Raw genomic sequence first — 12,814 nt, forward strand, 5'->3', positions numbered from 1 at the left:
TACTTAGTAATAATGCACCTGTTCCTCTACATTTGCAATTTTGATAGGTATTGATGAATTTACACATTCTCTGTGCCTCCTGGATTTTGATGCTTGTTCCCTTTGTCATATTAGGGAAATTGTCTACAATAATTCTCTCCAATATACCTTCTGTTCCCCTCTCTGTTTCTTCTTCTTCTGGAATCCCAATTATTCTAATGTTGTTTCATCTTATGGTATCACTTATCTCTTGAATTCACCCCTCATGGTCCAGTAGTTGTTTGTCTCTTCTTTGCTCAGCTTCTTCATTCTCTGTCATTTGGTCTTCTATATCACTAATTCTCTCTTCTGCCTCATTTATCCTAATGGAAGCAGTAAGAGCCTCCATTTTTTATTGCACTTCATTAATAGTTTTTTATTTCAACTTCATTAGATTTTAGTTCTTTTATTTCTCCAGAAAGGGCTTTTATTTCTCCATACAGGGTTTCTCTAATATTTTTCATGCCTTTTTTGAACCCGGCTAGCACCTTGAGAATCGTCATTCTGAACTCTAGATCTGACATATTACCAATGTCCATATTGATTAGGTCCCTAGCCTTTGGTACTGCCTCTTGTTCTTTTTTTGTGGTGAGTTTTCCAGCCTTGTCATTTTATCCAGATAAGAATATATGAAGGAGCGAATAAAATACTAAAAGGGTGGCAAAGAACCCAGGAAAATGTGCTTTAACCAAATCAGAAGAGTCCCCAAATCATGGGGGGAAGCAAGAGGTAAAAAGAAGTTCAGGAAAAAAAATTTTTAAGAAAAAAAAATAAAGAAAAAATATAAAAAATAAAAAATATATATTATACTGGTGAATAGAACAGGGTCACCCACTTAATTTTGGGAGTATTTTGGTCTCTTAGAAGAAACTACCTCCCAAAATTCTAAAGAATGAAAAACATATATAAGGGTAAACAGGAAGAATGGATGGAATATGACTATAAAGATGAAAAAAATTTGCTCAGGCTGGAGACTAGAACAAAGCCCTGTGCTAGATTTTGGGTATATTTTGATCTATTAGAAGAAGTTGTATCACAAATTTTTTTAGAAGAAAAAACCCTATGTGTATACAAAAAATAAAGTTAGGTACAATGAAGAATAAAATATGACTATAATAATGAAGGTTCAAAAAAGATTTTTTTAATGGAAGTTATTGTTAAGATAAACTAGTTTAAAAATGTTAAAAGAGGAAAGAGTAAGGGGCGCCTGGGTGGCTCAGTGGGTTAAAGCCTCTGCCTTTGGCTCAGGTCCTGATCCCAGGGTCCTGGGATCGAGCCCCGAATCTGGCTCTCTGCTCGGCAGGAGGCCTGCTTCCCTTCCTCTTTCTCTCTGCATGTCTCTCTGCCTACTTGAGATCTCTATCAAATGAATAAATAAAAATATTTTTTTAAAAGAGTAAAACTTAAAAAAAAATTTAGCACAAGAAAAAAAAAATTAACTTTGCAAGACTAAAGAATCATGGGTAGAAAGCCATGAATTCCACTCTGCTTTCTCCTTCTCTGGAATTCCGCTGTTCTCCTTGATACGTGGTTCTCCTTGAACTTGGTCTTGGTTGGATTTTTTGCTGATCTTCTGGGGGACGGACCTGTTGTAGTTATTCTCAAGTGTCTTTACCCGAGGCAGAATTGCCCCACCCTTATCACCGGCCAGGCTAAGTAATCCACTCCGGTTCCCTTTTGGGAGCTTTTGTTCCCCGAATGTTTTCCATAGAGCTCGGGAGGACTGGAATGAAAATGGCAGCCTCCCAATCCTGGCCCGGAGGAGCCAAGAGCTTGAGGCACCACTCCTCAGTGCACCCTTGGAGAAAAGCATTCAGTCACTCCCGTCTCCCTGTCCTTTGGCTACGCTCTGAGCTCACCCAGCCTGTGACCAAGCATCTCTCTCTCTCTGGCACACAGCCCCATCTGGAGTCTCCAAACCCCACAGATCCCTGCGCTCTTCCGAGGGGGGGGTGTCTCCCTGGATCTTGAGGGGTCCCTGTGCCATGGATCACAACTTAAGGTAACCCCAAGTTGAGAGCTCACTCCTCGGCTCCATCTCTGCAGCCAACTTCCCTACTCTAATACCTGCGAGCTCTGTAACACTCAGACACCCCTGATCCTTCTGTGATCCCGCGGGACCTGAGACCATGCTGTCCCTGTGTGGGCTTCATCGCAGCTTAGCCGCTGGAGTGATGTAGTGATGTCCCTCAGTGGAGCTGACTTTTAAAAGTTCCGATTTTGTGCTCTGTTGCTCCACTGCTTGCTGGGAGCCGGCCCTGCCCCCGTGGTCTATCTTCCAAGCGCTTTGGATTCACTTCTCCACAGGTCCTACCTTTCAGAAAGTGGTTGATTTTCTGTTTCTAGAATTGCTGCTCTTCTTCTCTTCAAATTCCTGTTGGATTTGTAGGTGTTTGGAATGGTTTGATAAGCTATCTAGCTGATTTCCTGCTACCTGATGACACCTCAGCCTGCTACTTCTCTGCCATTTTTAAATAAAATATTTTTTTAACGAGGCAGAATTACACATGTTTTCCAGACATATATACCCAAGATATATTGTTTGGTGAGAAAATTGAGATATTAAAAAAGAGCACAGCTGTGCAAAGTTTGTCACTGTCTTAATATCTCTTTTGTCACTCAATATCCATAGATATCTCTGGGAAAAAAAAAACATAAGGACATTGCTAACATTGGTTGACTCGAGGGAACATAATTGTGTGACAAGATGGGCACTTAGTTTTTACTCTATATTCATTTATATCTTTTAAATTTTGATTTGGGTACAAGGAACACCTCCTAATGGGATGATAATCATGATGATGAATCGAAGAGGAGGATGAAATCAATGGTGATAAACAGAATCAGATGTATTGAGACTGAAATCCAGCTCTGCCATTCACAAAAGATGGGGTCTTTGGTAAATTGTTTACCTTTTAAAGTCTGTTCCCAGGAATAAGACACTAGGGACACAATACCACATTTTAAGTTTTACTACAGCTTGAAATGTGGTTGATTACTACTAATCAAAATGGGTTGATGCTGACACAAAAATAGACACATAGATCAGAGAAAAAGGATGAAACACCCAGAAATAAACACATGCTTATCTCATCAATTTACAGCAAAGGAGGCAAGAATATACAATGGATAGTCTCTTCAATAAATGGTATTGAAAAACTGGAGAACTACATGTAAAAGAATAAAAACTGGACTACTTTCTTTTGTTTTACACAGATGTGAAATAAAAGTGGAGCGGAGACCAACAGGCAGGGCCTGACCATAAAGCTCCTAAAAGAAAACATAGGCAACAATCTCTTGCTCATCAGCTTCAACAACATTTTTCAGGATATGTCTCCTCAGACAAGGAAAACAAAGGCAAAAATAAAACTAAAAAGCTTTTGGACTTCATCAAACTAAAAAGCTTTTGCAAAGTGAAGGAAGTAATCAGCTAAACGAAAAGGCAACCTAATGAATGGGAGAAGATACTTGCAAACAATATATTGGATATAATCCAAAATGTATATAAATAATGCATACAACTCAAAACCAAGAAAACAAATAATCTGATTTTTTAAAAAAGGGCAGAGGATCTGAAATAGATATTTCTTTTTTTTATTTATTTATTTTCAGCATAACTGTGTCTGATAACCATTTGTATGTCTTTATTGGAGAAGTGTTTGTCCATATCTTCTGCCCATTTTTTGATATGATTGTCTATTTTGTGTGTGTTGAGTTTGAGGAGTTCATTATAGATCCTGGATATCAACCTTTTGTCTGTACTGTCATTTGCAAATATCTTCTCCCATTCCGTGGGTTGCCTCTTTGTTTTCTTGACTGTTTCCTTTGCTGTGCAGAAGCTTTTGATTTTGATGAAGTCCCAAAAGTTCATCTTCGCTTGACACATGAAAAAATGTTCATCATCACTAGCCATCAGGGAGATTCAAATCAAAACTACATTGAGATATCACCTTACACCAGTTAGAATGGCCAAAATTAGCAAGACAGGAAACAACATGTGTTGGAGAGGATGTGGAGAAAGGGGAACCCTCTTACACTGTTGAAATAGATATTTCTACCAAGATGACCTACAGAGGGCTAAGAGAAACATGAAACAATGCTCAAATATCACTATCATCAGGGAAATTCAAATAAACCCACAATGAGATACCACCTCACATCAGTGAGACAATGCCGAGAATCAAAATGACAAGAAATAACATGTGCTGGTGAGGAAGTGGAGGAAATGTTAAAACGAAGGTTTGTGAAGTGTCTGTCACAGTGCCTGGCACATGGGAGCACCTCACACCGTGTAGCCAGTTCTGCTACTGCTGTTGTGAGACATGTGTCCTGCCTCCCCATTCTGGATGTCTAGGACTCAGCAGGGGGACAACATACTCTGACTCTGAATGGAGCACTGGCTTCTCTGGGAGCCCAGGGAAAGCTCAGGAGGAAACCAGCATCTGCTATACACTCTTCTCCATCTCCAGGTGACCGTATCTCAGTCGTTATCTCTAATTAGGACAGGGAGATGGTCCCTGGAGGACCCAGGTATGTATAGGGCCTGTACCCTGTGCACATTTGACATTCCAAACTTTAAATTGCTTCTGGGACTAACAGAGTCCCTGTAGGAGTTCACAGCTGCTTCTTGAGGACTCCTTTCACTGCTGGGAAAGATGTGCCTGTGGGATTTCTGGGCTTCAGACCAGGATGACAGGTCCTCCCCATGAAGAGTCTATAGCTGAGACACGCAGTTAGCCTGCACATCTAGGAGGAAGGATGTTAGAGAAACCCCACCAGAGGCTAAAGTTTCCACAGGGCTGTATGGGGAAAAAGAAGATACAGGGTCTCAGAGGTGAAAGAACTCCAGCAGGAGATTATCTGGGGTCCTTCTCTGGGATCCAGGGTCTGGCCCAGGGCACAATGAGAAACTGAGAATTGGCTCCAGGATCAGGAGACTAAGAGAAATGGCTACAAGCAAGATGCAGGTGGGGAGCGCTGGGCTGTGTGGGGACAGGGCTGGTGGAACATTTTCCAAAATGGGCTTTCCTCCTCCCCCTGCCTCTGCTCCAAGCACCTTCCAGCTGCAGCCAGCTGTGAGCCGCTAATGCTGGAGCAGGGAGGAACAGCTGAGGGTAAGCCCAGGCAGTCCCTCCTGCTCTACAGAGCTCACCACTGACCCAGCCCTGCCCTGACACTGCTGTTCCATCCTCCCTGGGAGGAGCCCAGAGTCCTGGCAAGCCAGATTTCTACCCCATCCTGCTGAGATTTCCCAGAAGACTGAGCCTTTTATGGGGTCACAGGGTGAGCACACAGGCAAGCTGGGACCCATCCCTGTCTGTGATGCCCAGTCTGTGGCTAGTTCTGTTCTCCTCACTTTCTTTCTACCCCATTCATGGGGATACCTCCCAAGACCCCCAGTGGATGCCTCAAACCACAGATAGTACTGAACTCTATGTATCCCATTCCTCCTATATACATGTACCTATGATAAAGTTTAATTTATAAATCTGACACAGTGAGAGGTTAACAATGACCGATAATAACATACAACAATTATAACAACATCACATAATAAAGTTATATGAATGTGGTCTCTCTCTCTCACAGTATCTTATTATACTGGACTCCCTTTCTTCCTGTGACAATGCAAGATGAAAAATGGCCACATGATGAGCCACAGTGAGGTAAGTGACCTAGACAGTGAGATGCAACATAAGGCTACTCTTGACCTTGTGAATACAGATCAGAAATGCTATCTTTTGCTCTAAACCATAGTTAGAGGTGATGGCAGGGTGGGAACTGAAGCTTTGGAAAGCAAAATGTGAGTGAGTGACGTTATCATATCGAGAATGTTTTTCCCTGAATACAAATTTCTACCCATTGTATTAGAAAATTTGATGATGGGGGACCTGGGTGGCTCAGTGGATTAAGCCTCTGCCTTCGGCTCAGGTCATGATCTCAGGGTCCTCAGATCAAGCCCCACATTGGGCTCTCTGCTCAGCGGGGAGCCTGCTTCCCCCTCATCTCTCTCTGCCTACTTGTGATCTCTCTCTGTGTCAAATAAATAAATAAAATCTTTTTTAAAAAATGAAAATTTGATAATATCATGGCACCTGGGTGACTCTGGTGGTTAAGCTTCCTGCTCTTGATATTAGCTTAGCTCATGATCTCACAGTTATGTGACTGAGCCTGCTTCAGGTTCTGAGCACAGTAAGGAGTCTGCTTGAAATCCACCTGCCCCTCCGTTCCCCAACCCGCTCCCACAGCTGCTCTCTTTCTCTCTCTCTCTCTCTCTCCCTCTCTCTCTCTCTCAAAATAATTAAAAAGTTAAAAAAAGAAAAAAAAAGAAAATCTGGTAATATTGAAGAGGTACAAAGAGGAATCCCTATTGATTTTGCTGTAACTTCTTTTCAGTCACTCTTTTTTTTTTAAGATTTTATTTATTTATTTGACAGACAGAGATCACAAGTAGGCAGAGAGGCAGGCAGAGAGAAAGGGGGAAGCAGGCTCCCCACTGAGCAGAGAACCTGATGCAGGTCTAGATCCCAGGACCTTGAGATCATGACCTGTGCCGAAGGCAGTAGCTGAAACCACTGAGCAACCCAGGTACCCCTCTTTCAGTCACTCTTAATAAAATATGTTGTTTACCTAATAGAGATCAAACCAGTGTGTACAATTTTGTATTCTCTCATTTATTACTGAAGGGTAATGATGCAGCTGTGTAAAAATTATAAATATAACTTTAATGTCTAAAATTCCATTATATGAAGTGCACTGTCAGGTATTTATTGGTAGACAGTTATTCTGTTTCCTGTATTCATACATACTATGGCTGTAGTGAATGTCTTTTTTGAGAGACACTGGTCCTCCATTCTCATTGTTCCCAGAGGAGAAATTGCTAAGTTATATGAGTTTTTTAGTTTCTGTTCTTCTATGCAATCTTCTATCCAGAGAGGCTGTGTGACAATACATGAGGCTCTGGACAGCATTGTGTGCCCTTCATTTTCTTTTCTTTTTTAATATTTTATTTATTGATTTGAGAGAGAGAGAGAGAGAGAGAGAGAGAGAAAGCATGAGTGGTGGGGAGGGGAGGAGGGAGAGGGAGTCTAGCTGACTCCACACCACACACGGAGCCTGATGTGGGATTCAATCCCAGGATCCCGAGATCATGACCTGAACTGAAGGTAGCTGCTTACCCAACTGAGCCACCCACTGTTCCCTTCCTTTTCTCAGATGTCTGATGGCTCCAGAGATAATAAGTGATGAGACCCAGGTATCACACCTGTAGGATGCAGCCACGAAGGTAAGAGCTTCCCCTTCCTTTCCTGCTCTCACAGGCTGACTCCAGTCCACCTGGGGCTGTAGGTGTCAGGGCTCTCTGTTTTCCTCCATCCTGAGTCTCCTCCAAAACCAACTCGGCACTACTTCCTGCTGGCCATATCTTGATGGGAAACCAAGCATTCAGATCACCTCTTCACACACACACACACACACACACACTCACTCACTCACTCACCCAAAGGAAGAAGCTGTCACCTTCACCCAAAACTGGTCCCTGCCTGGTGAGGAGAGTGCTGGGCACTCCATGACAGAATTGGGATGCCTTGGGAGGCAATGGTTCAGACTTTTTGTGATGCACATAGGAAAACTGAGGCCTGGGACTTGCTCTAGCTACATGGAATATCCATATCCTTGGATATGGACCAGCTGGTCCCCAGCTCTGGCCTCAAGTGTGCAAGATCCTCCTAGCTGTTCCGTTCATTCCAATCGTACGAGCTTTCATTCAGCAACTTTAACATGGTGGGCACTAAGGACTTCCAGGGCAGAAGCTCTCACGTGGTCAAATCCTGCACATCACTCATGCCCACAGCACACTGCTCATGGGAAGAAGCTTCTGTGTGCACAGCTCTGGCTCACGGGAGTGGACAGGGTGGCTTCTCTAACAGCAGCCACTCTCCTTGACATCTCCAGCCACAGCATATCTTTATCACTATTGAATCCTGCTTGTGGCATCGACTGCAGTGTTTCCTTTGCCTTTTATGGGAAATGAAAGGGGCTGGGAGAGCCACTGGGAGGCATGGGAGATAAGTTGGGGCAGAGGTTCATGGCGGAGCACCCAGAGTGGGCCTGCACTGAGCAAATGGGAATAACCTCACGTGCTGAATTGAGGGATGGGGGAAGGGCCCTAAGCCTGCACAGAAAATACCATGAAACCCATGGTTGCATCGTTGGGGAGACCTCTCCTGGCTTAGAGCTTAGAGCAATGCCCCTCTGCAGGGCACAACTTGTACCTCCTTCCCCTTCCAGAAACATTTGACAGTGTCTGGAGACACATTTGGTGGTCACAGCTCAAGGAGCAGGTGCTATTGGCAGCAGGTTGGCAGAGGTCAGGGATGGTCCTAAACATCCTCTGATGCACAAGACAGCCCCACACAACAAAGAACTCTCCAGCCCCAAGGGTCACTAGTGCCGAGGTTGACAAAGTCTGGGGTCAGTCCAGGGCAGGAGTCACTCTGCCTGACAGAGTATCTCACATAAACTCCAACCATGACTGAAGTAAGAGCAGGCTGGACTATGAGACAGCAGAAAGTACACAGAGCTGGTACTGCAGAGACAAACTCTCTCCAACATCTGCAAGACAATGTGACAGCTATTTGGTAGGAAGAACCCAGATTTGAGGCCCATGATCCAACTCTGGCTCTGCCGATCAATCTTAAGAACCAAATCTTTGGCTCCTCTGAGCTTTGCTTACCTTTACCTATGACACCTGAATGACAGTGTCTTCTCCGTGACTTGCTTCAAAGAATATGGCAGAAAATAGATGTTCATTAATATTAACCACTCGTCAACTACCCTCTGCCCATGCCTACACACACACACACACACACACACACACACACACGACACAATATATACATGTGTGTACGTACCACTGCCATTAAGAAAGAGCTATAACGGGGTGCCTGGGTGACTCAGTGGCTTAAGCCTATGCCTTCAGCTCAGGTCATGATCTCAGTGTCCCAGGATTGAGCCCCACTCTCTGCTCAGCAGGGGGCCTCCATCTGCCTCTCTCTCTGCCTGCCTCTCCGCCTACTTTGATCTCTCTCTCTGTCAAGTAAATAAATAAAATCTTCAAAAACAATTTTTTAAAAGAAAGACCTATAGAAATATTACAAATAAGAATTCCAAATACAGAGTCTGGCGAAGGTAGCTGAGAGTCTGTAAATCCTCTACCCAAAGGCATGCAAGTCTTCCCATAAGCTAAGTGCTTGCAGGGAACCCAAGAGTGGAGGCAGAAAGCCAGAATATTACACAAGAATACAGTATAAACAAAAAAGGACAAAGAAAAACCATTCCGTAGACACCCTTGGCTAAGAGTTCACCAATACTCTAATGAGCTGGGATTAGATGTTAATGCCATACATCCCGCTGTCTGATAACTTACAGGCTGCCCGGTTATTAAGAACTGAGTTAACTGGTCAGTAAGCTGCATGGCTGTCATCCCATAGTCTGGGTTCACTCACTCCAGTTACTCCTTCTGTGACCTTCATGAATTCTTCCCCGTGAGGGAAACTCCCGCACATATTGCCTTTAATATGTATTAGAATAGGCAGATCCCAATTCTGAAAATAGTTAAGTCTTTTGCTGAGGGTTGGCAGACTAAGGAAGGATCCCTCGTATGGTTGAACTTTTACCTAGGCTTTATTCTGTCTGGATGGAGATTAGCACTTTTAAACAAGTTCCTTCCAAATGTAATCAAAGTTGAATGAGGCTTGAAATATTGGTAGTTTTAAGAATAGGATCAGCTTGGGAATTCTCTCTCTAAGACTCTAGGAAAGCCCAGATTAAATGAAATTTCTATGCATTTACATCAAATAGAAATAATTTACAGCATTTTCCCATATTCATCAAAAAGAGGGGAAAAGCCCTCCTTGACTAGGAATTACCTCTGCTAGGCTCAGGTCCTGTCTCTATCACCACCTTGTTCAGAAGACTTGGACAGGTCACTTCCCCTCTCTGGGCCTCAGTGCAGTATTTGTAAGCCCTCTCCCAGCCCTCACCATTCCGCATCTAAGATCTAACCACAATCCTACCTACTGTCATCTCTTTCAGTCATTTATCTCTTATGCACTTATGTTGTCCTGTTCTGTAGCACAAAGTGATGGTGTACCAGATGCCTAAGACCTCCTCAAGAAAGCCTCCTTTGCTGCATTTGTACATGGCTGATGACAGAAGGGATAGCACATGGAAAAAGCCAATTGGTCTTCCCCTGTGGAAGGGTTCATTATCCTGGGGCTCTCAGCCCACCCTAAGCTGGAGAAAATTTTCTTTGTGCTTATCCTCCTAATGTACCTGGTCATTCTTCTGGGAAACGGGGTCCTCATCCTGGTGACCATCCTTGACTCTCGCCTGCACACACCCATGTACTTCTTCCTGGGGAACCTCTCCTTCCTGGACATCTGCTACACAACCTCTGCAGTCCCCCTCATTCTTGACAGCTTCCTGACACCCAGGAAAACCATCTCCTTCTCAGCCTGTGCCGTGCAGATGTTTCTCTCCTTTGCCATGGGAGCCACAGAGTGTGTACTTCTGGGCATGATGGCATTTGATCGCTATGTGGCCATCTGTAACCCCCTTAGGTATCCCGTGGTCATGAGCAAGGCTGCTTATGTCCCCATGGCTGTCAGCTCCTGGGCTATTGGTTGTACAGTTTCTGTGGTACACACAACCTTGACAATTCAGCTGCCTTTCTGTGGGAACAACGTCATCAACCACCTTGCCTGTGAGCTACTGGCTGTCCTAAAGTTGGCCTGTACTGACATCTCCATCAATGTGATCAGCATGGGGGTGACCAATGTGTTCTTCCTGGGGGTCCCAGTTCTGTTCATTTTTGTCTCCTACGTGTTCATCATTGTTACCATCCTGAGGATCCCCTCTGCTGAGGGGAGGAGAAAGGCCTTCTCTACCTGCTCTGCCCACTTCACTGTGGTGGTCATCTTCTATGGGACCTTAGTTTTCATGTACGGGAAGCCCAAGTCTAAGGACCCCCTGGGGGCAGACAAACAAGACCTTTCAGACAAGCTCATCCCCGTCTTCTATGGGGTGGTGACCCCCATGCTCAACCCCATCATTTACAGTCTCAGGAACAAGGATGTGAAGGCTGCTGTGAGGAACCTGGTGGCTCAGAAATGTTTCGCCCAGTGATGGAGGGCTCCTCTGTGTTCCCACTCTATGACATAAAGGACTTCAGATCATTATAGCTGCCTTCGAAAAGACAAGTCATGTAATCCAGAATCCTCTCTTGACCTTCAGTCCATTTTCAGAGAATGTTTAACTTTTCAGAGTATATCTTGTGAGCTCTAGCCATACAGCTGAGAGTTTTGACAGATGCCACACAACAGATCTCTAATTGAATACACAAAGACTTTCTGAACACATGATAAAACTAGGGAGAGAGGAGCCAGCCATCAGAGCAAGCTTGGTGAATGGCCTCACTGTGTATAGCTACACAGCCATGCATAGAGGAGAGAGGGCGCTCCCAGCGCTGTTGCCATCCCTGTTGGATCCCCCAGGAAGAGTCACAGGAACAAGGAGGAAGTGGGAATTTTCATTTTGGACTGTTTTTGGAAGACAGTCAGTTTGGCTGAAGTATAAGAAGAGACAAAGACAAGTTCTTTACATAGAGAGCTTTTGGGTGGGAACAAGCTATTCTGGAACACCCCATTTCTTTTTAGCTATGAGAAAATTAAAGATTTTTTTTAAATGCACTTCACATTATGAAACACTGCTACGAACTTAATGGCAACAAGAAGTATAGAGTTTGAATTTGATGCTCATCACTTACAGCAATTCCCACCTGAAAGCTAGTATGTGTTTGGATAATAACTCACATTCTAGAAAAAAGAAAGATGATAGAAATATAGATGACCAATCAGATAGAGTGATCCTAAATATATTTGAAGACTTTGGGGGGCTAACATTTGACACGATTCTTTGTCCCAGGATTTCTCAAAGTCTTTAATATGCTAGAGTACACTGTGAATGGCCAAGAGATGTAAACTTGGTAGCATTTCCTAAGTCTCCATAGCTCAGCAGGATAAAAACAGGGAAGATTTTTCTTACCTGTGACCTTCGGTGGTCTATTAGTCTATTTCTTCATAGTTTACACCTAACTACTTGATTTTACATGAATTAATTATTATAGATAAGTGCTTTGTAAATGATAAGAACAATGGAACTATTAGATACCAGTTTGGGGTCATATCATGAATGTTGCCCAGTCCGGTGTGCCATGTGGAACAGAGTAAGACCCCGTCCCTACATACAGCAATAGACACACAAGGTAAATGAGGGATTCAGAGGTGTTAGCAGGTGAACAGAAACATCTTTATGGCAAGTTCTATGAAATTCTTTGAATATGAAACACATATTTAAAAAGAGAATTTGGAAAGTGAATCCTTTGTGAGAACAGATTTTGGAAGTGTTTGATCAAGTGATATTTACATTTTCTTACATTTATTAGGAATGAATTGTCTAAGGATTAGTGTTTGTTTAATAAAATTTCTGATTCTAATGTTAATCCTGTCACTAATTTCTACTCTGTACCAGCAGGGAATAATCTTGCTCTTACAAATACACAAATGCCATCTAGTGGCCATTTAAGCAAACTCCAGACACTTAATAGAGCCATGCAATATTGTTAGAAGAGGTTTCAGGGATTTTCTTGTTCAACCCTATGCACAGGATGTATGCTGTTCCTCTCCAATGTCCCTGACCCCAGTCAAATGGCATTTCTTGGACATCTCCAGTAACA

At 43.4% G+C, this 12,814-nt stretch overlaps 1 protein-coding gene across 1 annotated transcript; it reads left to right on the forward strand.

Moving 5' to 3' along the window:
- Window positions 1-10,245: 10,245 nt before the first annotated feature.
- LOC122916903 (olfactory receptor 13C7-like) lies at window positions 10,246-11,205 on the forward strand. Its single transcript, XM_044264287.1, has one exon. It carries the CDS (start codon window positions 10,246-10,248, stop codon window positions 11,203-11,205), a length of 960 nt encoding a protein of 319 aa, XP_044120222.1.
- Window positions 11,206-12,814: the final 1,609 nt, after the last annotated feature.

This window comes from Neovison vison, chromosome 9, assembly GCF_020171115.1.
Source record: "Neovison vison isolate M4711 chromosome 9, ASM_NN_V1, whole genome shotgun sequence".
In the NCBI taxonomy this organism is placed as follows: domain Eukaryota; kingdom Metazoa; phylum Chordata; class Mammalia; order Carnivora; family Mustelidae; genus Neogale; species Neogale vison.

Excerpts from the sequence above, each read along its gene's own strand:
- LOC122916903 (XM_044264287.1), top strand. The coding sequence starts at position 10,246 with ATGGAAAAAGCCAATTGGTCTTCCCCTGTGGAAGGGTTCATTATCCTG.